The sequence below is a fragment of the Euleptes europaea genome, chromosome 4 (genome assembly GCF_029931775.1).
Source record: "Euleptes europaea isolate rEulEur1 chromosome 4, rEulEur1.hap1, whole genome shotgun sequence".
Lineage (NCBI taxonomy): Eukaryota > Metazoa > Chordata > Lepidosauria > Squamata > Sphaerodactylidae > Euleptes > Euleptes europaea.
Window position 1 is genome coordinate 10,348,939 of NC_079315.1, and position 25,835 is coordinate 10,374,773.

The following is a 25,835-nucleotide window of genomic DNA, read 5'->3' on the forward strand; positions in this document are numbered from 1 at the left end:
AGCCCCAACTGCTCCCCCAAAACTATAAAACACTATATGGAAAAGATCCATAGGATTTAGGAAGGCCTTCGCATCCAAGCTAGAGGTGTGCGAGGACCGGATCTCTTCCCTTTTTTTTATATATAAATTTTTATTAATTTTTATAACATAAAACTAAACAAAACAAATACAATAATAATATATAAAAAATTAAAAAAGAAAATACAAAAGAGTATCTATATATTATTAGTACATTCGTGGTTACAAAATTATAAGGTCCAAAAAGATACCCCTTCGACCCTCCGTGTGTGTGCGTGTGTGTAAAGTGCAGTCAAGTCGCAGCTGACTTATGGCGACCCCTTTTTGGGGTTTTCAAGGCAAGAGACTAACAGAGGTGGTTTTTGCCAGTGCCTTCCTCTGCACAGCAACCCTGGGCTTCCTTGGTGGTCTCCCATCCAAACACTAACCAGGGCTGACCACCCACCATAAAAAAGTGACCCATCCCCCGACTTCCGAAGAAGTGTCTTTAACCGTTTTAAAAAAATATCTATTAACAGTAAAATATAAAAGTACTAAAAATAGTTTCTATAACTCATTAATTAGAATAGCAAAATCCATTTTTTGCCAGTTTATCATGTGACGGCCTTTAGGACCGGATCTCTTTCACACGTGCGGCTTAACGCGTGTCCCTTTCCCACTGGCGCTGTACTACCGCAAATCAAAGGTAGGTGTTTTTTCCCCAGACCGCGCGTCTATTAGGAACATTTCGGGCCTCTGAGCAGCCCCCGCTCCCCAACCGCTGATTGGCCGCCCGAGCAGTCCCTCAATCTCACCCTTCCCCGCGTCACTCCAAACCCTGCCGGCTTCCCATTGGCTCGGAAGGCGCCCAATCGAGTCCGAGCGGGCAGGTCCCGCCTCCTCCCCCCTCCCTCCGCGGCCGCCTCCAGCCTCCTCCCGGGGCCCGCGATTGGCCGAGGCGCGCCGCGAGGGGGCCGCCCGTTGGCCCCGGCCCGGGCGAGGGGGCGGGGCCGCGCGGGGCGGCGGGCCTCGGGATAGGACGGGAGCCGCGAGGGAAGGGGCGGAGGGAGCGGAGAGGCCTCCCCGGAGGAGGAGGGTCCCCGCCGTGGGGCTGCAGCTGCTGGGCCCGCCCCGTCCCCCGTCGGTGAGTCCCTCTGGTCAAGGCCGGGGCGGGGAGGGGGCACAGCGGCTGCGCAACACGCCCCCCACCTCGCCCTCCCCTCCCTCCAGCCGGGGGGGGGCTGTGGGTCGCGCGGGGGGGGGGGGTTGCAGGAGGAGGGACGCAGCCTGTGTTGCAGCTGGAGGGGGAGCCTCCATGCACGGAGGCAGTCTACCTCTGACGGCGGCCGGCTGCACCCCAAGCCTTCTCGCGCAAAGGGAGTTGTGCCTCTGCTCTGGACTTGGCAGCTAAGCAGAGCCCCCCCCTCCCCCAGCGTGCAGAGGTGGTGGTTCCTCTGAACCAGAGCCTCCATGTATAGGGGTAGCATACCTCTGAATCTGTTAGGTGCAGAGGCAGGAGGGACGCAGCCTGTGTTGCAGCTGGAGGGGGAGCCTCCATGTACGGAGGCAGGCTACCTCTGAATGGGATCGGCTCTCTTCCCCCCCCCCCCAGCTTTCTTGCACAGAGGTGGTTGTGCCTCTGCTCTGAACTTGGCAGCTAAGCGGAGCCCCCCCGCGTGCAGAGGTGGTAGTTCCTCTGAATGGGGTTCTGAACCAGAGCCTCCGTGTATAGGGGTAGCATACCTCTGAATCTGTTAGGTGCCGAGGCAGGAGGAATGCAGCCTGTCAGCAGGTGGAGGGGGAGCCTCCATGCACGGAGGCAGTCTACCTCTGAAGGCAGCCGGCTGCACCCCGAGCCTTCTCGCGCAGAGGGAGTTGTGCCTCTGCTCTGGACTTTGGGGGCAGGGGGGGGGGAGAAACAGGCACCTCTATACTGATACCAAAGGTTAGGAAAACAGTATAGCAGCGAAAAACATTTACAAACCAGGTGCAATTTTTATATAAGCGGCTGAGATTCCTATAAACATACAATGTACAAATACAAGTAACCACACTATAACCATTGAAGATTGTGGCTTCCTATTCATCTGAAAATTGAACTTATACATACTTGGTACTCTGCTGAGACCTTTGAAAATTTTTTTGCTCCTTTATTGTATATTTTGTACATACTATGAGTCGGTTATAGTGTGGCTACTTGTATTTGTACATTGTATGTTTATAGGAATCTCAGCTTATATAAAAATTGCACCTTGTTTGTAAATGTTTTTCGCTCCTATGCTGTCTGCTATGGACTTGGCAGCTAAGTGGAGCCCCCCCCCCCCAGCATGCAGAGGTGGTGGTTCCTCTGAACCAGAGCCTCCGTGTATAGGGGTAGCATACCTCTGAATATGTTAGGTTCAGAGGCAGGAGGAATGCAGCCTGTCAGCAGCTGGAGGGGGAGCCTCCATGTACGGAGGCAGGCTACCTCTGAATGGGGTTGGCTCTCTCCCCCCCCCCGAGCTTTCTTGCGCAGAGGTGGTTGTGCCTCTGCTCTGAACTTGGCAGCTAAACGAAGCGCCCCCCCCCCCCGTGTGCAGAGGTGGTAGTTCCTCTGAATGGGGTTCTGAACCAGAGCCTCCCTGTATAGGGGTGGCATACCTCTGAATGCGTTAGGTGCAGAGGCATGTGTTCCTCTGAGTCTACCCCTGAATGCGGTTGGGTGCGCCCCCCCCCTAGTCTTCTTGTGAGGAGGGAGTTGTGCCTTTGCTCTGAACTTGGCAGCTAAGTGGAGCGTGCAGAGGTGGTTGTTCCTCTAAATGGGGTCCTGAACCAGAGCCTCCATGTATAAGGGTAGCATACCTCTGAATATGTTAGGTACAGAGGCAGGTGTTTCTCTGAGTCTATTTCTGAATGCGGTTGGCTGCCCCCAAGCCTTGTGCAGAGGGAGTTGTACCTCTGCTCTGAACTTGGCAGCTAAGAGGAGCCCCCTGTGTGCAGAGGTGATTGTTCCTCTGAATGGGGTCCTGAACCAGAGCCTCCATGTATAGGGGTAGCATACCTCTGAATGCGTTGGGTGCAGAGGCAGGTGTTCCTCTGAGTCTACCTCTGAATGCGGCTGGCTGCCCCCCAAGCCGCCTTGTGCAGAGGAAGATGTGCCTCTGCTCTCAGCTTGACAGTTAAATGGAGGCTCCGTGTGATGAGGTGGTTGTTCCTCTGGATGGGGTCCTAAACCAGAGCCTCCGTGTATAGGGGTAGGCTACCTCTGAATATGCTACGTGCAGAGGCAGGTGTTCCTCTGAGTCTACCTCTGAATGCGGTCGGCTGCCTTCGAGCCTTCTTGTGCAGAGGGAGTTGTGCCTCTGCTGTGAGCTTGACGGTTAAATGGAGCCTCTGTGTGCAGAGGTGGTTGTTCGTCTGAATATGATTCTTAAGCAGAGCCTCCATGTATAGAGGTAGTGTACCTCTGAATGTGACAGTTAAATGGGACCTCTGAATGCAATAGAGCCCCTGATTACAATAGCTAAGTGGAACCTCCAGGTGCAGAGACAGTTGTTCCTCTGAATGTCATGCTTATATGGAGCCTCTACAAATAGTGATAGTGTATACGTGCTATAGTGATAGCTATACGTGCAAAGGGGGTGTACTTCTAAATGTGGTGATTAAATGGAGCCTGCGGCTTAGGAATGTAGATTTCGTTTTGAAAAATAACAATTTTAAAAGTATTGTTTAAAACATTAATTAGAAACAGCATATTGTACGGAAAGAGAGAACCCTGCAGATACTTTAGTTTTTCTCTTGGCTCTCAACAACCATCTCCATTTCTCATTACTGGCCTTATTAATATAAACGTTTACATATATAAATGGCAACTCAGTTAAAAGTTTAATCATTTATGTTCCTACCTCCCTGTCTAGATGTAGTGTACCTATCAAGGCAGTTGCTGTATGGAGCCTCCATGTTCGGAGGCAGCGTATCTCTAAATGGCAGGTGCCGGAAACTTCCGGTAAGAGGAGAGCTATTGTCTTCTGGGCCAGCTTGTAAGCTAGTTGGAGACTTCTCACAGACATAGTTAAGCTGTGGAACTCCCTGCCCCAGGTTGTGGTGATGGCTGCCAACTTTGAAGGCTTGAAGAGGGGAGTGGACATGTTCATGGAGGAGAGGGCTATCCATGGCTACTAGTCAAAATGCATACTAGTCATGATGCATGCCTATTCTCTCCAGGATTAGAGGAGCATGCCTATTATCTTAAGTGCTGTGGAACACAGGCAGGATGCTGCTGCAGTCGTCTTGTTTGTGGGCTTCCTAGAGGCATTTGGTTGGCCACTGTGTGAACAGACTGCTGGACTTGATGGGTCTTGGTCTGATCCAGCAGGGCCTGTCTTATGTTGAAGACAGCTGCTGGGAACCGGTTGCTGGACTGAGGTGCCTTCTGAACCTGACTGAGAAGGCACTCATGTACACCTTATCTGTGCACCTGGGAATTTCCTTGTAATTCCTGTAGCTCGTTCTGCATTCCAAATGCTTCACCAAGGTGCATATGAATTAATTCTTCCTTCACCTTGTGGAGTTGGTTGTTGTTATCATCTTATAACTAGAGTCATGACCCAACCCTTTCCTGTCCATGCCATCCTGGAGTCAGTGGAGCTGTAGTTCAAATGTAGTCTTATGAGAGCTGACTTAATAGAGCAGGACATGAGCCGCCTGTCATCTGCGCTGGAAAAATAATGTGGCGGTGGTGGAAAATGCCGTCAAGTCACAGCTGACTTATGCCGACCCCGTACAGTTTCCAAGGCATGAGATGTTCAGAACTAGTTTGCCACGCTCCCCCCACATATCTCACATTATATCCTACCCATCAGCACCAGAGGAGTGAAACATGGCGCCTACAGGAAAGGAACCCATTCCTGCTTGAGAAGGTGCCAAAAAGAGCAACCAAAATGACCAGGGGACTAGAGCAACTGCCCTATGAGGAGCGGTTAAAATGTTTCGGGCTGTTTAGCTTGGTAAGGTGGTGGTTAAGGGGAGACATGATAGAGGTCTATAAAATTATGCCTGGTGTGGACAGAGTGGACAGGAGGAAGCTTTTTTCCCTCTCATAATACTAGAATGCAGGGTCATCTGCTGAAGCTGGAGGGTGAGAGATTCAAAACCGATAAAAGGAAGTATTTCTTCACCCAACGGATAGTTAAATTGTGGAACTCCCTGCCCCGGGATGTGGTGATGGCTGCCAACTTGGAAGGCTTGAAGAGGGGAGTGGACATGCTCACGGAGGAGGGGTAGTCATGGCTACTAGTCAAAATGGATACTAGTCATGATGCATACCTATTCTCTACAGTATCAGAGGAGCATGCCTGTTATACTAGGTGCTGTGTAACACAGGCAGGATGGTGCTGCTGCAGCCGTCTTGTTTGTGGGCTTCCTAGAGGCACCTGGTCGGCCACTGCGTGGACAGACTGCTGGACTTGATGGACCTTAGTCTGATCCAGCAGGGCCTTATGTTCTTAAGAGTTCCAGAGTTTTATTTCTCTGCTAGTTAGGAAAATATGCTGCTATAGACCTTGTCAGACATATCCATGGATAATCTGTGGAATGGCCAAGGATAAATATTTTAATAAGTAAATAATGTATGGATTTGATTTTGTGTCCCAAATTTGTGTGAACCTCTTTGTGGTGTTATATGAGCACATGAAAGGGCGCGCGCACACATCCAGTTCTGTTATATTTCCTTTTTGTCTTTTTTTTGTTCGACCGAGCACGCTGTAATCCTGAGCAAGCTTAACTGGGGAATTACAACTCAGGGGGATTTTCTTCTGAGTATACATGCCTAGGATTAGTCAGTAGCATTACGATCCTATGCAGAGTTACTTCATTGTGATGGGTTTAGGTTGGAGTAACCCTGCATGAGCCAACATGGTATTGTGGTTAAGAGTGGTGGACTCTAATCGGGAGAACCGGGTTTGAGTCCTCATTCCTCCACATGAAGCCTGCTGGGTGACCTTGGGTCAGTCACAGTTCTCTCAGCCCACTCAGAGGCAGGCAATGACAAACCACTTCTGAACATCTCTTGCCTTGAAAACTCTACAGGGATGCCATAAGTCAGCTGTGACTTGACGGCACATTACACATACACGCAACCCTGATGGACTTTGGTCTGAGCCATCATAGCCTTTCTTATGTTCTTATGTCAAGTTTAGCTCTCATGATGACTCCATTAAACAAACAACCTCCCCTCCACTGCACGCAAATTGTTCCTGTGCCACCCCCTAGCATGTGGGGGAGAAGGCTAGGGTAGAGTCCTCCCTGACCTGGAAGTTAAGAACATAAGAAAAGCCCTGCTGGATCAGACCCAGGCCCATCAAGTCCAGCAGTCAGTTCACACAGTGGTCAACCAGGTGCCGCCAGGAAGCCCACAAGGAAGACGACTGCAGCAGCACCATCCTGCCTGTGTCGTACAGCACCTAATACAATATGTATGCTCCTCTGATCTTGGAGAGAATAGACATGCATCATGACTAGCATTAATTTTGACTAGTAGCCATGAATAGCCCTGTCCTCCACGAACATGTCCACTCCTTTCTTAAACCCTTCCAAGTTGGCAGCCATCACCACATCCTGGGGCAGGGAGTTCCACAATTTAACTGCGTGTTCTTGGTCTGAAGGGATTTTTTAAGCATTCAGTGATGTGAGCAGTCTACAGTAGGGTAGCTCTGATGTAGACATACCACCTCAGTGGGAACTTGGCCCAGGTGTCCCCACAAAAAAACGAGTAGAGTATGTGTGTGTGTGAGAGAGAAAGACACTCACACAGACATGTTTAGGATTGGACAGGGCTGCTTTTCCGGCCGCTTCTTCATCGTTCTGCTTGATGCTTGTAACAACTACCTCAACTGACCTGAACAGCCTCTTGTATAATTGGAAGAAATCAGCCTCATCCTTTCCTGACTCATCTGGCACTAGACGCTTCCTGGCTGATCGCTGAACTATTTTACAATATAGGCTCAACAAGACACCAGGTTTTAGATCCCCTGTGATATCAAAATATATCATGGCCCTGGCTCCTTATCTCTTGCTACTTAAAGCCACCCGAATTAGAAGACCCTTCCTTCTGGCAAAATGTGAGGCTGTGCCCTCAGCAATACTGTAAGGCAAATATTTTAAAACCCCATATCTAGAGAGACTCTGTCCATGTGCTATGGGTGAGGTGGAGACAACGAAACATGTTTTTTCCCCCGAAGCCCATATTATAGTAAATTGAGGGTTAACCTTGTTTATCCTATAATAGCTAACTTCACGGAAAGTTTGGAGCAGGTGTGGCTGGGAAAGTTATTAATTGGCAAAAATGCCATGATCTCAAAGCCAGTGGCCAAATTTTGTGCTTGTGTGGTAAAAACATGGAGCTGGAAAGGCTAAGGAATTGTAATACGTATAGAAATACTGCTCCAAGTTTTACACTGTTAGTTTTGGCTTAATTAGTATTTGATCTGTATTTTATCTGTTCTGTTAGCAATTCTTGAAATGCAAAGTTTTAGGTTTTTGGAAATGTAGCATAGAGTTAATAATAAATAAAAGAGTTAAAAAAGAATAGGGTTCCAGAAAAGCAAACAACATCTGGGCATAGAGCAGGGGTCACTGGGTGTGTGTGTGTGCGGGGGGAGGTAGTTGTGAATTGCCTGCATTGTGCAGGGGGTTGGACTAGATGACCCTGGTGGTCCCTTCCAACTCTGATTCTATAAATGCAAAAATTGGATTGCAGAAGTTAGAAAACAGTGCAGTAAAGACAAGAAGTACATACGAGAAACAGCGCCACAAACGACAGCCCTTGTCCTTGTGTAAAAACTTCCTCCTGAACAATTCCATTTTCCTGCTACTTTATAAGTACCCTTTGGGCCTATCAGCGTTGGGGAAACTGATATAATGGATTGCCTCCCTGATTTCCCTTCTGGGGACTTCCAAATCAGAGAATTAAAAAGGGCTCAAAGACCCTCCTGTCTGTCCTTCATAGAATCAGGTGCATCCTTCCACAGGTCATCCTGAGTTGTTAAGAACATAAGAAAGGCCCTGCTGGATCAGACCCAGGCCCATCAAGTCCAGCCGTCTGTTCACACAGCAGCCAACCAGGTGCCTCTAGGAAGCCCACAAACAAGACGACTGCAGCAGCACCATCCTGCCTGTGTTTCATAGCTCCTAATATAACGGGCATGCTCCTCTGATCCTGGAGAGAATAAGTATGCATCATGACTAGTATTTATTTTGACTAGTAGCCATGGATAGCCATGCCCACTCCCCTCTTAAAGCCTTCCAAGCTTTAAGGTCCTGCTGGATCAGACTCAGGCCCATCAAGTCCAGCACTGTTCACACAGCAGCCAACCAGGTGCCTTTAGGAAGCCCACAAGCAAGACGACTGCATCAGCATTCTCCTGCCTGTGTTGCACAGCACCTTATAGAATGAACATGTCCCCTCTGAAAGGCTTCCAAGTTGGCAGCCCTCACCACATCCTGGGGCAGGGAGTTCCCCAATTTAACTATTCATTGGGTGAAGAAATACTTCCTTTTATCTGTTCTGAATCTCTCACCCTCCAGCTTCAGCAGATGACCCCGCTACAGTACGTATGCCTCAGGCCAATAACTCAGTAGTGTATTCCTCCCAATGTATTAAGGGTCCAGAAATTGTTTGCTGGAGATGTTGCCCGAGCGGAAGCACAAGTGGGGAGACAGTCACTTTCACTTAGCGCAAGCGCCTCCTGCAGTCTTTGCCTTCTGTTTCTGCTTGCGCAAGAACTCTAGGGCAAGCGGAAATTTTTGTGCTGGATGGATCCAGTGCTGCAAGAAACAAGTGGGAGCTGGCTATTCAGAAGTTGCATGGAGTCAAAGGTTTTCAGACACATGCCGGTGCTTTTATAACTGGTGCCGATTTCTTTTTCTCCCCTCAGATCCTTCTTTCTCAAACCATGCCAGAGATGACCGAGAAAACGCCTCTGAAGAAGCCGCACCGGTAAATATACGCGCCCTGATCGCCAAAAGAAAATGCTTCAGATAATCCCTTTCATTCTTCCGTTGGCAAAACTACCTCTGAACGTCTCTTGCCTTGAAAACCCTACGGGGTCGCCATAAGTCTGCTGCGGCTTGTCTGCGCTTTACACGCGCACAGCGAGAAACGTTAGGCGCTTTGCCATTATAAGCGTTAAGTTGTTTTGGCCTTAAAATCTTTTGTCTAGTATCAGAATCTTTCGTAGAGGGAAGGCATTTATTTTTCTGAGCTTTCAGCTGGGGCCTTCCGTGATCCTGGGTCGCCATCTGCATAAAAGCAAGCGATTATCGATTGCTTTTTTTTTGTACTAAATGCAGTGCACAAACACAGGAACACATAAATACATAAAGTAAACAAAAGGAAAAAAACAGTGAAACTATAATAATGGCACTATTGGTTGAGGATTCAATATTTGTTGCAAATTCTTAGAAATATATATATACAAACATATACACACACACATAAACTTTTTCCTTTTCCTTTTGATTACAGGTATAAAAGGAGTACAGTAACAGCATAGGTGGTTAATACATTTAGAAATAAAAAGAAGAGGAAGGGTCATAACTTTAATTTATTTTCCATTCTTTCTGGTTTGTATATGAAATGAAATCATGCCATATTTCATAAAAATTGTCACAATTCAGAATTCTGCCATTAAGAATTCTGCCGTTTTAATGACCGGGAAGATGTTGTTGTGGTCTCGCACTGTTTAAGTAAAATATTTTGAAAGGCTTTAAAAAAGAGAGACAACATTTTCATTAGGCAGTCTGAACAGTGAATGTTCTTGCCTTGCAAATAATAACTTTGCATGTTTTCTTTGCTGGTACTCTGTGACCTTTCCCCACATTTGGAATGACAGAAGAGAGGGAAATTGCATTGGGATGTGGCTGCTGGATCCAGTCTCTGTCAAAATAGCGGGGGAACTCCTCAGTCAGATAACCCAGGCCTGAAGAGTTCTGCAGAAAGAAGAAGAGTTGGTTTTCATATGCCGACTTTCTCTACCTTTTACGGAGAACCAAACCAGCTTACAATCACCTTCCCTTCCTCTCCCCACAACAGACACCTTGTGAGGTAGGTGGGGCTGAGAGAGTTCTAAGAGAACTGTGACTGGCCCAAGGTCATTCAGCTGCCCTCGTGTGGAGGAGTGGGGAAACCAACCCGGTTCTCCAGATTAGAATCCACCGCTCCTAACCGCTACCACCATGCTGGCTTCAGAACAGAAGGGTGCTGCCTTTGGCATTGCGTAACTTAGCCGAATGTGAACCAACCCAGGAATGTTAAATATTCAAAGCTATTTCTGGCCCTGGAAGCAAATGAGGCTACGTGATTCTGGGGGGTGGGGAATACAGCATAGATGGTTGGTCGCTTCCATCACGAAGGCAGAAAAGCAAAAGGGCTGTCAGTCAAGGGTATGTAATAGAAGGGGTATGATTTTATTCCACCAGCCTGAAGCTACCTTGGAGAAACATACTGATCCACCTGAGGTAGTCTGCTTTACGCCAGCTGCTCCTCCAAGACGCTTTCTAGTTATCAAAGCTCTTGGAGGATGCGAGGTTTGAGAGTTACCAAGGAAAGCTTATTTGATGTCATTTCCCGCTGTGTGACTCTCGAGGTGAATTCGATTGTGATCGTCACCTTTCTCTCTTTTCGAGAGCCAGCGTGGCGGAGTGGTTAAGAGCGGCGGACTCTTTTCTGGAGAACTGGGTTTGATTCGCCACTCCTTCACGTGAAGCCTGCCAGGTGACCTGGGGCTAGTCACATTCCCCCAGAACACTCTCAGCCCCACCTGCCTCACAAGGTGCCTGCTGTGGAGGGGAAGGGAATGCAATTGTAAGCCGCTTTGAGACTTCTTATGGTAGAGAATGATGGGATATAAAAAAACTAATTCTTATTCTTCTAATTTCCCAAACGGGCCTGTGAATCAGATTTACCTTTGTGGTGTTCGAAGTAGGGGGGGAAACAAATCCTTTGTGCTGCATCCAAGATTTGAGGCTTCTAGTAATTTTTTCAGGAAGCTGAGCTTGACTAGTTTTACCGTGAGGTTCAAATAGGTTGTGTATAACCAAATGTTCTGCGTAGGTGGGGCCTGGAGATCTCCCGGAATTACAACTGATCTCCAGGCCACATAAATCAGTTCCCATGGAGAAAATGGCTGCTTTGGAAGGTGGACTTTATAGCAATATACCCCGATGAGGCCCCTCCCCAAACTCTGCCCCTTCCCAGGTCCCACCCCAAAATCTCCAGGTATTTCCCAACCCAGAGCTGGCAACCCTGCTTCAGCTCCTTTCCCATCTGGCGGGAATGAATGAAAAGCCCATTGTTCATTATCCAATTTAAGAAATTATAGGTCAGCGTTAATACGTATTCAAATGCATGACCCTTAGTTGTTTCTGGAGGTATAGCCGTTTCTCTTAGTTCCAATACCTACTGGAAGGCCTATTTTTGGCCATATAGTAAGCATAAGGAATTTGTGCACTATTGCAGGATTTTGATTGTGTTTGATTGTGTTGTGTTATCCCTGGGTACTCTTTTTGGTTACCTTAAATTCTTACCCAATCATAAAGGCCCCAGTAAGGAGGACAGTTGCCTGACTGAACCATGTATATAAGCTTAAAGGGGAGAAGAAGAAGAAGCAGCATTAGTTTTTATATGCCGATTATCTCTGTCTTTTAAGGAGAATCAAATCGGTTTACAATCTCCTTCCCTTCCTCTCCCCACAACAGACATCTTGTGTGAACACACATGAAGCTGTCTTATACTGAATCAGACCCTTGGTCCATCCAAGTCAGTATTGTCTACTCAGACTGGCAGCAGCTCTCCAGGGTCTCAGGCAGGGGTCTTTCCCATCACCTACCTGCCTAGTCCCTTGAACTGGAGATGCTGGGGATTGAATCTGGGTGTAAGCTCTAGTCCCATGATAATCCCACAAACAACACCAGCAGACAGACAGTCCAAAGAAAGTTGATTTATTGGAAAATCTACAGGTAGCAGAAGCCAGGAGTCACATGGACACTAGTGAAAACTACGGGTACAGTACAGGGCATATATGGTAGAGCAAAGGGTGAATCGGGGTAGATCTGGATACCATGGCAAACCCCCCCCCCCCGGAGCTGTCAGGGAGCTAGGAGCTGTCAGGGAGCTAGGAGCATTCCCACAGAGAGCAGTCTAAACACCCTGTTTACAGGATACAGAGTCGGCCAAAGCCAGCACCTGGAGAAACCACAACACTTCTTTCTCGGACCATGCCTGACACTGGGACCTTCTGCAAGCCAAGCAGAGGTGGGGCTGAGAGAGTTCAGAGAGAACTGTGACTAGCCCAAAGTCACCCACCATGCTTCATGCGTAGGAGTGGGGAAACCAACCAGGTTCACCTGATTAGAGTCCACCGCTGTTAACCACACTATACCACGCTGGCTCTTTCTTTTCTCATCCGTAGCATGGAGAATTTGATATGAGGTTCAGCTCATGTGGGCTAACGATAGACACTGAGAATCCTGCTTGGAAAAGTGCTTATTTCTCTCCTTTCTTTCATGCTTCTGACCACGAAGAAGGATATTGTGTTCTATGTTTTTGTGGCTCAAATCGGTTGGCTCCAAAGAGCCACAGGCCCAGCAACAGCTTGGTGAAACAGATTTTCCCGTCAGCCAGCGTGGGGTAGTGGTTAAGAGTGGAGGGCTCCAATCTGGAGAACCTGGTTTGATTTCCCACTCCTGCACATGAAGCCTGCTGGGTGACCTTGGGCCAGTCACAGTTCTCTTAGAGCTCTCTCAGCCTCGCCTGGCTTCCATCGGCCATCATCACCTGAAAAATATTAAGACCAAATAATCTCCCCCACCTCTGCTTCCATGTTTTCTGCAGCCGTGATATCAGAGACCAGCTCTGAAACTAAGATGTTAAGCAATGCGTCACTTGCTGCTGAAACACCCCCCCCCCCAAAATATGGTTTAAAGTACTGGGAAATTATTAATGTCCTAGAGAATTATTAATGGATGCTTAGGCATGGGCCACAATCCAATTGAAAATATGTGTGTATAATTATGCTATATGCCAGCATGGTGTAGTGGTTAAGAGCGGCAGACTCTAATCTGGTGAACCGGGTTGGTTTCCCCACTCCTACACATGAGCTGTAGATTCTCATCTGGAGAACTGGGTCTGATTGCCCGCTCCTCCACGTGAAGCCTGCCTGGGTCAGTCACCATTCTCTCCGAACCCTCTCAGCCCCACCTGCCTTACGAGGTGTCTGTTGTGGGGAAGGGAAGGCGATTGTAAGCAGGTTTGAGATTCTTTAAAGGTAGAGAAAATTGGGGTATAAAAACCAACTCTTCTTCTCCCCCCCTCCCTCCCCATGCCACCAAAAAAGCTAATGCAAAGAATTAGGGACATTTGGGAATAGTATGGGTGGGCAGCCCCAGGGTAGAGGGTGTGGAGATCTAGTGGAAAATCCATGAGAAACCCTGGAACCCTCTGTCTCCTACAGCTGTGGAAGGCTACGTGTGGCTCCACATGTAATTTTATGTGTGTGTCTGTTTTTGTTTTGTTTTACAGAAAGAAAAACCGCGAGACACATAATGCGGGTAAGGCGCTTTGACGTTTCCGTGGCCAGACTGGATTGGGTGGTCCTCTCTGAATTTTTTTTAGTAAAGCATGCGTGGTGTAGTGGCTAAGAGCAGTGGTTTGGAGCGGTGGACTCTGATCTGGAGAGCCGGGTTTGATTCCCCACTCCTCCACATGAGTGGCGGACTCTAATCTGGTGAACTAGATTTGTTTCCCCAACTCCTACACATGAAGCCAGCTGAGTGACTTTGGGTTAGTCACACTCTCTCGGCCCCACCTACCTCACAGGGTGTCTGTTGTGGGGAGGTGAAGGTGATTGTAAGCCAGTTTGATTCTCCCTTAAGTGGCAGAGAAAGTTGGCATATAAAAACCAACTCTTCTCCTCCTCCTTTTCAATCTAAAGAGAGATCTCTTTATTTCTGAATGTGCTGTTGTTTTGTGTTTTGGCAAGTCAAGGTATACTCTTTGCTTTCTGATTTTTTTAGTGGAGAGGCACCGGAAGAAGAAGATCAATGCTGGAATAAACAGAATCGGCGAGCTAATTCCATGTTCCCCAGCACTGAAACAGGCAAGTGGGTGCTTAAAAATATGCACATTTTCTCCCTGGGTTTGGCTTACTTGGTTCTGGTCTATCCTTCCATGTACATTAGTTCGTTGGACCAGCAGAAAGCAGCATCACTAGAGGAATGGATCCATGCCATCCATCCTATGGTTTTTCCTTGATTTGTACCCTTATTTAATTATAGGCTTGTTTCCAAGCAATCCTGCTATTTTTTATGGTTCCTTACATAGTCATCTGTTTTGCTAGTGTATGGAAGAGCCTTCTTGGTCATTTCATTCATTCTCTTCCTGGCTTTGGCCCAAATCAAAGTGGAAAGTCAAAACAGATAAAAGGAAGTATTACTTCACACAACGCATAGTTAAACTGTGGAACTCTCTGCCCCAGGATGTGGTGAGGGCTGCCAACTTGGAAGGCTTGAAGAGGGGAGTCGACATGTTCATGGAGGAGAGGGGTGTTCATGGCTACTAGTCAAAATGGATACTAGTCATGATGCATACCTATTCTCTCCAGGATCAGAGGAGCATCCCTATTATATTAGGTTCCGTGGAACCCAGGCAGGATGCTGCTGCTGCAGTCTTCTTGTTTGTGGGCTTCCTGGAGGCACCTGGTTGGCCACTGTGTGAACAGACTGCTGGACTTGATGGGCCTGGGTCTGATCCAGCATGGCTTTTCTTATGTTCTAATTATAATTACATTATATGTAAAATTATACTAGGTGCTGTGGAACACCAGCAGGATAATGCTACTGCAGTCGTTTTGTTTGTGGGCTTCCTAGAGGCACCTGGTTGGCCGCTGTGTGAACAGACTGCTGGACTCGATGGGCCTTGGTCTGATCCATCATGGCCTTTCTTATGTTCGGTGGTGTTTTTGTTCCATAATGAAAAATGTTGAGAGCCAGCGTGGTGTAGTGGTTAAGGTGTCAGACTAGGGTGTAAGCACTTGTCCCATAGCTTTTCCCAAAAGCAACAACCCAGGTAGGTAGTCTTTAAGAAAGTTGACTTTAATGGAAAACATGCATTCCTGCCTTAATGTAAGCACTTGTCCCATAGCTTTTCCCAAAAGTAACAACCCAGGCAGGTAGTCCTTAAGAAAGTTGACTTTAATGGAAAACATGCAGGTAAGCAGAGCTTGCAGTAATAAAAAGGCAGGAATGAAGCAAAAGGAACATACAACGGAATATATGGGGGAATAGTTCTAATCATGATAGCACAGGTTGGCATGGTAACCCTTCAGTCCAACAGGGCAGGCTCCCACGAGCTCCCGCGAGCTTCAAAGCCGAAAAGGAATGCGATCGTTAGGAAAACAGTCCTTGAGTGGGGCGTCTGTGAGAAACCACAACTATCTCTAAACACAGAGAGCAGGCCTGACATTTGGTCTAAGAAACCCAAGTTTGAATCCTCACTCTGCCTTGAAAACCTTTGGCCAGTCATACACTCAGCCTCAACCCTGGCAAGTATTTGGATGGGAAGAAGAAGAGTTGGTTTTTATATGCCGACTTTCTCTGCCACTTAATGGGAATCAAACCGGCTTACAATCACCTTCCTTTCCCCTCCCCACAACAGACACCCTGTGAGGTAGGTGAGGCTGAGAGAGAATGACTAGTCCAAGGTCACCCAGCTGGCTTTGTGTGGAGGAGTGGGGAATCGAACCCGGTTCTCCAGATCAGACTCCACCGCTCCAAACCACCGTTCTTAACCACTACACCACGCTGGAGACCTCCAAGGAATACTAAGGGCGTGACGTAGAGGCAGGCAGTGGCAAACCACCTCCCAACGTCTCTTGCCTTGAATAGCCCACCAGGGATCTCCGTAAGTCAGCTGTGATTTGATGACCAAAAAAAAAGTTTGTAAGGAAATGCATAATGCAGAAAAGATGTATGATTATGCTAGGATTAGCTCATGCTAGTGTAATTTAGTAATTTGTGTTTTTTTAGTCCTGTGGGAAGATGGGGGGAACAGGAAAGCTCTTTAAATGAAATACGTTAGTGATGGATCTTTCAGATACTGACGGGCGAGTTCCATCCTTACATATCGCCTCAAATGAGAGCCAGCCTGCTTGAGGTTTCAAACAGTGTCACTCGGTCGATCCTCTCCCTTATGATCCTCACCTTCCTTTACAGAGCAAGATCATGATCCTCGATCAAGCGTACAAATATATAATGGAAATGAAGAGGCAAAACGACGAACTCCTGTTGAACGGAGGGAACCGTGAGCAAGGTAAAGAGGAGACTGTGTCCAACGGGGATCCGGCTGGCCTCGCATCAGGTTATACCCTTTGTGTCATCGATAGGGTTGCCAGGTCCCTCTGCACCACCAGCGGGAGGTTTTTGGGGCGGAGTCTGAGGAGGGTGGGGTTTGGGGAGGGGAGGTACTCCAATTCCATAGAATCCAATTACCAAAGCAGCCATTTTCTCCAGGTGAGCTGATCTCTATCGGCTGGAGATCAGTTGTAATAGCAGGAGATCTCCAGCTAGTACCTGGAGGTTGGCAACCCTAGTAATCGAATGGCACACCCTAGATCAGGGGTCCTCGATTTAATGCCTGTGGGCACCATGAAGCCTGCCAGCACCTTTCCTGGTACCCACCAAGTGGTTTTAGAAAGTAGGTGGGGCTTTTGCTCAGCAAGGCTTCTGATAGGCCATTGGAGATTTGATTGACTATGCAGCACAGGGATCTTCACTGTGTGATGCAGAAGGCCCTGAAAACAAACTTCCCTTTAGACCCCGAAGCGATGTTGTTGGGATTAGTGCCGGAAAAGATAGACAAAGACCACAGAGATTTGTTCAACTATATGACTACAACGAAGTTAGTATTGGTCTCAACCAGGAAAAAAGAAGACGTTCTAGAAATAGAGACATGGCAAGATAAAATGGCTTAAAATGCGGTGATGGCCAAACTATCCAACTTGGTGAAGGGCAGAACGATGGTAGAATTCCAGAAGAAATGGGCATTTTATTTTGATTATATAAAATAAAGTAGAACTTAGTGAATAGGGGAGGGGGCATGAAAACAGATATAAAAGAAACAGTAATATTAAGGTAGCACTATTACAATCAAATTAGAGTAGCAAAGAAGGTATAAAAGTGAAATATTGTCGAAGGCTTTCACGGTTAGAGTTCATTGGTTCTTGTAGGTTATCCGGGCTGTGTGACCGTGGTCTTGGTATTTTCTTTCCTGACGTTTCGCCAGTGTCCTTCAGTGTTACTCCTCTGAAGATGCCTGCCACAGCTGCTGGCGAAATGTCAGAAAAGAAAATACCAAGACCACGGTCACACAGCCCGGATAACCTACAAGAACCTATAAAAGCGAAGTTAAGTAGGGTAAGAAGATTAGTATAAAGTATTGTATACTATTATTGTGTTGCTCGATAGCTCAGAAAGTATTAAGTATGAGTACCGGTGTGAAAGATAGTTCGGGAAATAGTGGGAATAATACCCAAGGAGCTAAGTAGAATTCTGATTAAACAAATGACCAGCAGGAATAGAGCAAATATTAGAAAATGTACTCCCTGAAGGATGATTTATGTTGTATGTTTGTGAATGGTTATGATTGGTAATTGTTTGTAAAAATAAAATTAAAAAGATCTTCACTATGCGACTAAAGATCCGCTGCGGCAGCCATTTTGTGCCTGTGGCTGCTGCGCTGTGTCAGAATTCCAATGAGCAATGCTTATTCTAGCTCTCTGTGTAGCGATGTAGATTTGCCACATAGGTTCAGATCTTACTGCAAGAATATTTGGTGAGGTGATACTGAAGGGAACAAAGGTGTAACTTAAAGTTTTCCGGAATCCTTGACCAGTGAATTTAATAACCTTTTTTAAAAAAAAATTGTTTTGCAGCGGAAGAAATAAAAAAGCTCCGGGCACAACTGGACGACCTTCAGAAAGAAAATGGGCGCTACATAGCATTGTTGAAAGCCAACGACATTTGCCTTTACGATGATCCCACCATCCACTGGAAAGGGAATCTGAAAAATGCAAAAGTTTCCGTTGTTATCCCCAGCGATCAGGTGCAGAAGAAGAAGGGAAACCTCGGTAATGAGAAAGTCTCCGTTGTGATCTCCAGCGATCAGGCACAGAAGAATATCATTGTCTATTCCAATGGGAGTCAGCTGGGTGGAAATAACCAGGGGGCCTCAGTCCAAGGAATAACCTTTAACATCAGCCATAACTTACCAAAGCAAACGGCTAACGTTGTTCCCGTCCAGAGAACTTGCAACCTCGTCACTCCTGTGACCCTTTCTGGTATCTACTCCACAGAAATCAAGTCGGGGCTTGAGACTTCAGTTCCACCATTGACGTCGGGTCTACCAAATCTAGCCAAGAAAATTCTCGAGCCCTCGACCTCTGAGAGTGAGCAGCGCGTGCTTATGGCCACCAGGGCTGCTAGCTCCCAGAATGCATTAGAACCAGCCAAGATGTCCCCTGAACTGCAAAACTCGCCGCAAGGTGAAGATACCATCCCCAAACCTAAAAATGGACAAGAGAGTTCCAGGTTACTCTACGAAACAGGCGTTCCTAGCATCAGCCTTTCTTCTCGCAATAATGCAGACGTACCACTGGCTGAGCTGGCAGCAGTGGCCCCTGAAGAGAATGCAAGAAATACATCCCAGGAAAGCTGTGACGCTTCTGCACCTGATCCCGCTTGTGTTCCTTCTGCCAGGTTGTCCGTCGTTGATGGCTTTCCATCAGGAAGCATTTGCAGAAGTTCAGATGGGAAAAGTGGCAACGGAGTGGCGGCGGCATCCGCCATGGAAGCGGCGAAGGCCGTAGCCGACCTCAACCCGTTGCCTGCCACCACTTTAGAGAGGTGGCCGTTTCCCAGCTGTTCGACCATTGGTGGTCTGGGCTCCAAAAACATGGACAGCCTGGCACGCATCACCTCGGCTGGGAACACCCAGACCACCTGGACTACTTTGCAACTCACGGGGAATACTGTTCAGCCTCTAAACCACACTCCCTCTGGCGTCATGGCAGCCCTGTTAAACGAGCCAGTGAATGCCGCCAGCGCTGCAGGTTCCGTCCCTAATAGGTGCTTGGCCCCCAGTGCCAGTTTGAGTAATCCTCCACCTGTGGACGAGCAGATGCCCGAACAAATTGTGGTCACTTTGCCTTCCTGCCCGTCATTACCTATGCAGCCGCTAGTTGCCAAGACGCAAGTTCTAGCCCAGCTTGCAGGCAGCCTTCTTCCATTGAATCCAGCCATGCAGGTGATCCAGATGGCCCAGCCGGTGGGCTCAGCCGTCGCTGCCTCACCCGCCAATCAAAATGTCATCATTCTCCAGCCTCCCAGCGCTAATCCGTGTCCACCTGTGTTGAGAGCCGAAGTCCCCAACCAAACCGTTAGTCAACAGATTGTAATTATACAAACCGCTAACCAGAACCCTCTCTCCCTCTTTTCTGCCCCGCCACCTCCCCCACAGCCCGTTCGAGTGCCCACGAATGGTGTCTCTCCCGCAGGAAGCGCTAACAACTCGATACCAAATGCTTCTGGCCCTCACATGTTTGGTGGGAAGCATCTTGTCCATATTTTACCCAGGCCCTCCTCTTCCCCATCTTCTAGCTCGACGCAAACATTTTCCGTTGCAGTGTCTAGCGGCCAGCAGCTTCCGCAGACAGTTTCTCTGAATGGGCAGTTGTTTGCACTGAAGCCCGTCAAGTCTTGTTCTGGAGCTTCGGATCAAGCCCCTATGCAAATTATCCAGCCCACCACCAGTGAGGATCCCAATACCAACGTTGCCCTCAATACATTTGGTGCTCTAGCTAACCTCAATCAAAGCATATCTCAGATGGCCGGGCAGAGCTGCCTGCAGCTGTCCGTCAATCAGCCTGCCAACCCGACTGTCGGCAGCTGCCAAGCTGCGCCAAGTAACTGCCTTCTGCTGGCAGCAACCACCTCTGCGTCTTCTTCGACAACTGAGAACAGTTTCTTAACCAGCGTGTCGCATCCAGTGGACGACTCCCTGCAGAAATCTTCTGGGGGGTTACTGTCTAGTTTGGGTCCAAAGCGGCCTAATAAAAAACCAAGCTCTAAAAAATGTTTAGCAGCCGGCAGCAGCCTAGCATGTCGGACAAATCCTTGCAGCAAGGATTCCAAGAAGCTTGACAGAGGGGCTGTGGAAGCAACCGTCGAGCATTCAGGGACTGACCTCTTGCTTGAAAAGATGCCCTTCAGTGCATCCCAAAGCTTAGCTCTGCCTCAAGCCAGCCACAGGGGGGCACCAAACGATGCAAACGCTTCCGGTTCTCATCCCAAAGAGGGAGCAGAACATGGTGTGGAATCTGCTGCAGCATCGGATCTGAAAGCCACTGCAGTGCCTAGATCATCACCTCCAGAATCAACCTTGACGGAGCAGTTCACATTGGTGGCTCCGGACTCCCAAGTCGCTGTGTCTCCATCTCTTCAAACGAGTAGACCTCAGACTAACAACTCGGCAACAAATCCAAATTCTCAGTTAGCTGAGCTGCCCAAATGTGTTTCCAACAGCCCTTCAACGTTTTCTGACTTGCCAGTGGCAGCATCTCAGAACACTGGGGTGCCTGTAACAAACAATGAGGCATCCGTTGAGAGTGTTCCCAGAGCAGAGGCTTCGGAGGACTGCAAGGCAGGGCAAGATTGCTCTATTGCAATTCAAGCCGCAGATTTGTTAGAAGGTCAAGGTCTAACCAAGATGCTGTCTGAACTCAGTAAAGAAGGAGAAGCTGTACAAAAAACCTTCCCGGTCCAAGTTGCACACTCTAATTTCCCTGCCCAAAGCTCCAAACCAGTTGTAGACTCCAACGATGATTTGACGGGAAAGCAAGAGGAACTCTTGCTGATGAACACCGAAGGGGAAACTCTTACACAGTCTCATTCCTGCTCCTCTGAACCAGAGGGAGTAAGTGGCTCTCTGATTGCCAACAGGCAAGCTGACTCCCCAATGTCGACCAGCTCGGGTAGCAGCTGTGGCTTCTCTGTGGCATCCATGTTGCCGGACCCGTGTCGGGAGAACATTCCCAGCAGCGCTTCCGTGAATGCGTGTAACAACTGCTCGTTTTCTGAGCAAACAGATATAGTGGCTCTAGCGGCAAGAGCCATTTTTGATCAAGAGACCCTTGTGAAAGGTGCAGGGGCTGCGCCCCAGAATGCTGCTCCCAAGGGCAAGGACGGACCATCTCTAGGAAGGGAGCAACCTTTCAAGTCACACACAGTTAAAGACACCGCCCAGACAGAAACAGCTCCGAGTAGCTTTGGCGCCCAAAATTCAGTGCAAATGAACATCGATAGGTCAGCCGAGAAACAGAGCTGTTCAGTGAGAGTGGATATGCCCAATGTGGATTTGCTGGCCCCCCAGTCTTCGAGTGCCTCGAGCCTGAGTGTCAACAACCTCGTCCATCAGAGCTGCATCATCCACCCGGCTGCGAGCTGCTCAGGTTTACCTTTGTCTTCAGATCAAGCAACTGTCCCCGCACCAAGGACGCCCTCAGTGCCTGCAACTTCATATATGAGCCAGTCCCCAGGACGGTCTCCGGCCCTCGCTACAGATTATGCTCCGGAACAACTGTCCGCCCTTCGAACAAATGCCATGCAGGCCCCTCCTCAGATGCGCGAGCCACACTTGAAGCAGCCAAGCCAGGAGAGCCGCAAAGATTCGTCCAAGCGGGCCGTCCAGGACGATCACCTGCTCTCTGCTCCAAAGAGACACAAGCAGTGCCCGACGGTGCCTCTGCGGCTCGAAGGCATGGCCTTGCTTAACCAAGCAGCCGGCGACATTGCTGACCAGACGCAAATCCTCGTTAGTCAGATCCCCCCCAATTCCTCCAATTCGGCAGTGTCGGTTAGCAGTCAAGGACATGTTGACGTTGGTCATAGCAGGTTATTCCCCCCTGGCAGTTTTGTGCCCCCAGCTCTGCGGCAAGCCGAAGCTCAGTGTAATCCTCAGGTTTCTGTCTCGGATCAGCCTGGTCAGGCAGGACAGCAGCACTTGCCGGCTCTGCAGCATGCCCCTGTTCAAGGAATGACTCATCTTCATAGCAACCACCTGTACATAAAGCAGCAGCAGCAGCAGCAACAGGCAGGCCAGTTGAGAGACAGGCATCACTTGTACCAGCTCCAGCATCACATCCCTCACACAGAGCCCTCTCTCCACTCTCAAGCCCACAGCGTCCACCAGCAAAGAGTGATGCACCAAGAGGCGCAGATGCAGAAGAAGAGGGGCCTGATCCAAGCAGCCCAGCCCACCCCGCTGGGTTTGCAGCAGAAGCATCATCCAAGCGAGCAAGCGCGGCAGAAGAGCGGCCAGCCTCACCCCCACCACTCACAGCTCCAGCAGATGCAGCAGCACTTCGTGCCGTCCCAGCCAGAGAAGAGCTGCGAAAATCCCGCAGGGGGTAGGGCCCACCACAGCCATCCTCAGAGCCACCTGAACCCGGACATTCTGCACCAGCAGCAGCAGCCAGATGGCAACAGGCAGCCAGGCTCAGGCATGTCTTCTGAGCACGTGGCGGGGCACAGTCAGATGCAGAGGCTGATGACTTCCAGGGCTTTGGAGCAGCAGATGGTCTCCCAGCCCAGTATTGTCACCAGGCCATCGGATATGACTTGCGCCCCGCACAGACAAGAAAGAAACCGAGTGAGCAGCTACTCTGCAGAGGCGCTGATTGGAAAATCCCCCTCCAATTCCGAGCAGAGAATCGGAATATCCATCCAGAGCTCAAGGGTTCCCGACCAGCTTGAAATGAGGAATTACCTCGACGTGTCCAGGAATAAAAGCTTGGCGATTCATAACATGCAAGGCCGTATGTCTCTAGACCACACGGTGGGGCCAGATGTTCAAAGGCTGGCTGAGTGCCAGACATTCAAGCCGAGTGGAACTAACCAGCAGCCCGGTGGCAACTTTGATGTGCAGCCCTCAAGAAACAGTGACATCAGTAATGCAATGCCATCCCTCAGGGGTATGCAGACGCAGGCTTTCCGAATAGCTCAAAATTCCGGAGCATCCATAGATAGGCAAAAAAGGTTATCCTATCCACCAGTTCAAGGGATTTCAACAGGCAATCCTCTCCCTTCCTCCCGGGACAATGACAATACTTGCCACCAAAGCTTCATGCAGAGTTTACTTGCCCCTCATCTCGGAGATCAATCAGGTGGAAGCCATCGATCAATTTCAGAACATCCAAGAAATCCACAGTGTGGTGCTTCTTCCATCATCGAGTATAATTGTCCTCCAGCAAGGGAGAACATCCATATTCGAAGAGATGGTGAAGGTCAGAATAGGGAAAGCTGTGACTTGTCTCTTGGTACTATTAATAACAGGAGCAATTCGTTAAATATTCCCTTTTCGAGCTCTTCGTCTTCCGGAGATATTCAGGGCCGCAACACAAGTCCCAGTGTTTCTATTCAGAAGACAAATCCCATGAGAATGACAGAGAGCCACGGAAGCAAAGGTCCCATGAACACGCCCGTTTCAAGCAATGTGCACGGAGTCGCCCGGCCAGCCCTTCCCCACCCACCTGTCTCTCGTGGGAATGCGGAGCAAATCCCAACGTCAGTTCGTCAGCCGAATTCTTCCGTCACCCAGCGCTCGAGGCATCCGCTGCAGGATAACGGGGGCTCTAAAATCCGTCAACCGGAAAGGAATCGGTCTGGAAATCAGAGACATGGGAATGCATTTGACCCTAGCCTTCCCCACCTTCCTTTGTCTGCCAGTGGCAGTATGATCCTTGGACGACAGCAGCCGACCCTGGAGAAAAGAGGCGGCCTTGTGCGATTCATGCCTGACGGCCCTCAGGTGTCTAATGATAGTGCCGCTCCAGATCAGCACAGTTTGTCTCAAAATTTTGGATTCCCTTTTATTCCAGAGGCCGGGATGAATCCCCCAATAAATGCCAATGCGTCATTCATTCCGCCAGTGACCCAACCCAGTGCTACTCGAACTCCAGCCCTGATTCCGGTAGATCCCCAGAATACACTACCATCCTTTTACCCACCGTATTCTCCTGCGCATCCCCCCCTTTCCAATGATATTTCAATTCCTTATTTTCCCAATCAGATGTTTCCTAATCCAGGCACAGAGAAGCCCAACGGCGGAGGTCTAAACAATCGGTTCGGCTCTATTTTGTCTCCTCCCAGACCGGTTGGCTTTGCTCAGCCGAGTTTCCCTCTTCTGACGGACATGCCCCCGATGCACATGGCCAATTCGTCGCACTTGTCCAACTTCAATTTGACTTCTTTATTCCCAGAGATAGCTACAGCTCTCCCTCCAGACGGTTCGGCCATCTCACCCCTGCTCTCGATTGCCAACACATCTGCCTCTGATTCTTCCAAACAACCATCAAACCGGCCTGCTCATAATATAAGCCATATTCTGGGACATGACGGCAGCTCAGCTGTATGAAAAATAGTGAACTGGAAGCCAGGTTGATGGGTGGGTTTCTTGTATATTTTATGTACTTGCGTGTGCATACAGATATGCATGAATTTGGGGGTTTCCATTCCCTGAAGAGACCACTTACAGCACCCCTGTTGTTTGTGGGAAATGTGTGTACGTAGGCGGGTGCTTGTGTATTTCGACACACCCATGTTGCCAACTAAAAGCATCAGTGCCTATTTCCGTGCTTACAGGTCAGAGTAAGAATGCAATGCCTGTATTTGTCTCGACAGCATACACTAATCTGATCGTTCCAGATTCTCTCTTAGTGCCAAGATAAGTCCTGGGCAAAACGGGTCCCAGAGAAACAAACGCGTCAGACTGCATTTGTAACACTTGGGACAGGAGCTTTAGATCCAAGGTCTGGACCTGTAAGCACCTCCCTCCAATCTTGGAACCAAGTTTTTGAATCTGTGTTTGAGATAATTTCGATCTTTTTAATATATATATTAAAACTCACTATTGATGGATGTTACGGCTGACTTCCGGCGGTAGATCTCTGGTGTCCGTGCCCGAAGTTTAATTTCACACTTCTAAGAAGATGCGTGAGTGGGGGAAAGCGCAAATGAAAATCATTACCACCCATCTTAAGCATTTGTTTTAATGCTTTTGAGCATTTATATTACCATCAGTTCTAGGTTTGTTTGTTTTTTAATTAATTACATTTTGGTGGTGGCTCTCTTTTTTCTGCCCCCCCCCCCCAGCATGGCATTTCCATTCTTGCTGTCACTGGCTTGTAAGCTGTGAGCTTTCTCAGGGTATCTTTTCTGTGTCTTGCTTAGCACCTTCTCAAGGTATGCTCTTTTTCTTCCTTTTATATCCTTGTCAAAAACAATTTTCCCTTTTTTTTCTCCAGCTAGGCTTTTCCTCTTGCCAAGTATACCGAGCTAGGGATGTTTTTCGGGCCCGGTGGAAGGCCGAGGCAAGACAGAATGCAGAGTGCTAACAGGAGCATCTTATGTTGCACTTAGGTAGCTCCCTTTCGCTCCAAGCCAACGTGCGGGATTTTAGCGCTCAAGGGACGATGTAAAATGTCAGCTGGCTGTGATTGGTTTAAAGCAACGACAACAAAATGAGCTGACAGTATAATTAGTTGACGACGTGGGAAATACTGTGTGCTTAGGGTTTGTGGGAGCAAACAGCCATTCTTATGCACCCTTCTGGATTGTTCAAAGCAAGCAGCTGTCCTACTGGTAGCCAAATTAATCTTGGTAGGTTATTAGCTTAAGCCGTTTACTGTGTGGGGCTGATCATTAGCTTCCCCACACCCACACTTAGGACATACACATGGATAGCCAGAACCTGT

The 25,835-nt window shown here is 48.5% G+C and overlaps 1 protein-coding gene across 1 annotated transcript; it reads left to right on the top strand.

Moving 5' to 3' along the window:
- The first annotated feature begins 1,101 nt into the window (after positions 1-1,101).
- On the top strand, positions 1,102-24,555 carry USF3 (upstream transcription factor family member 3). Its single transcript, XM_056848286.1, has 6 exons — positions 1,102-1,141; positions 8,910-8,971; positions 13,553-13,581; positions 14,047-14,129; positions 16,243-16,339; positions 17,961-24,555. Exons 2-6 carry the CDS (start codon positions 8,928-8,930, stop codon positions 24,494-24,496), a joined length of 6,789 nt encoding a protein of 2,262 aa, XP_056704264.1. The 5' UTR covers positions 1,102-1,141; positions 8,910-8,927; the 3' UTR covers positions 24,497-24,555.
- The last annotated feature ends 1,280 nt before the right edge of the window (positions 24,556-25,835 follow it).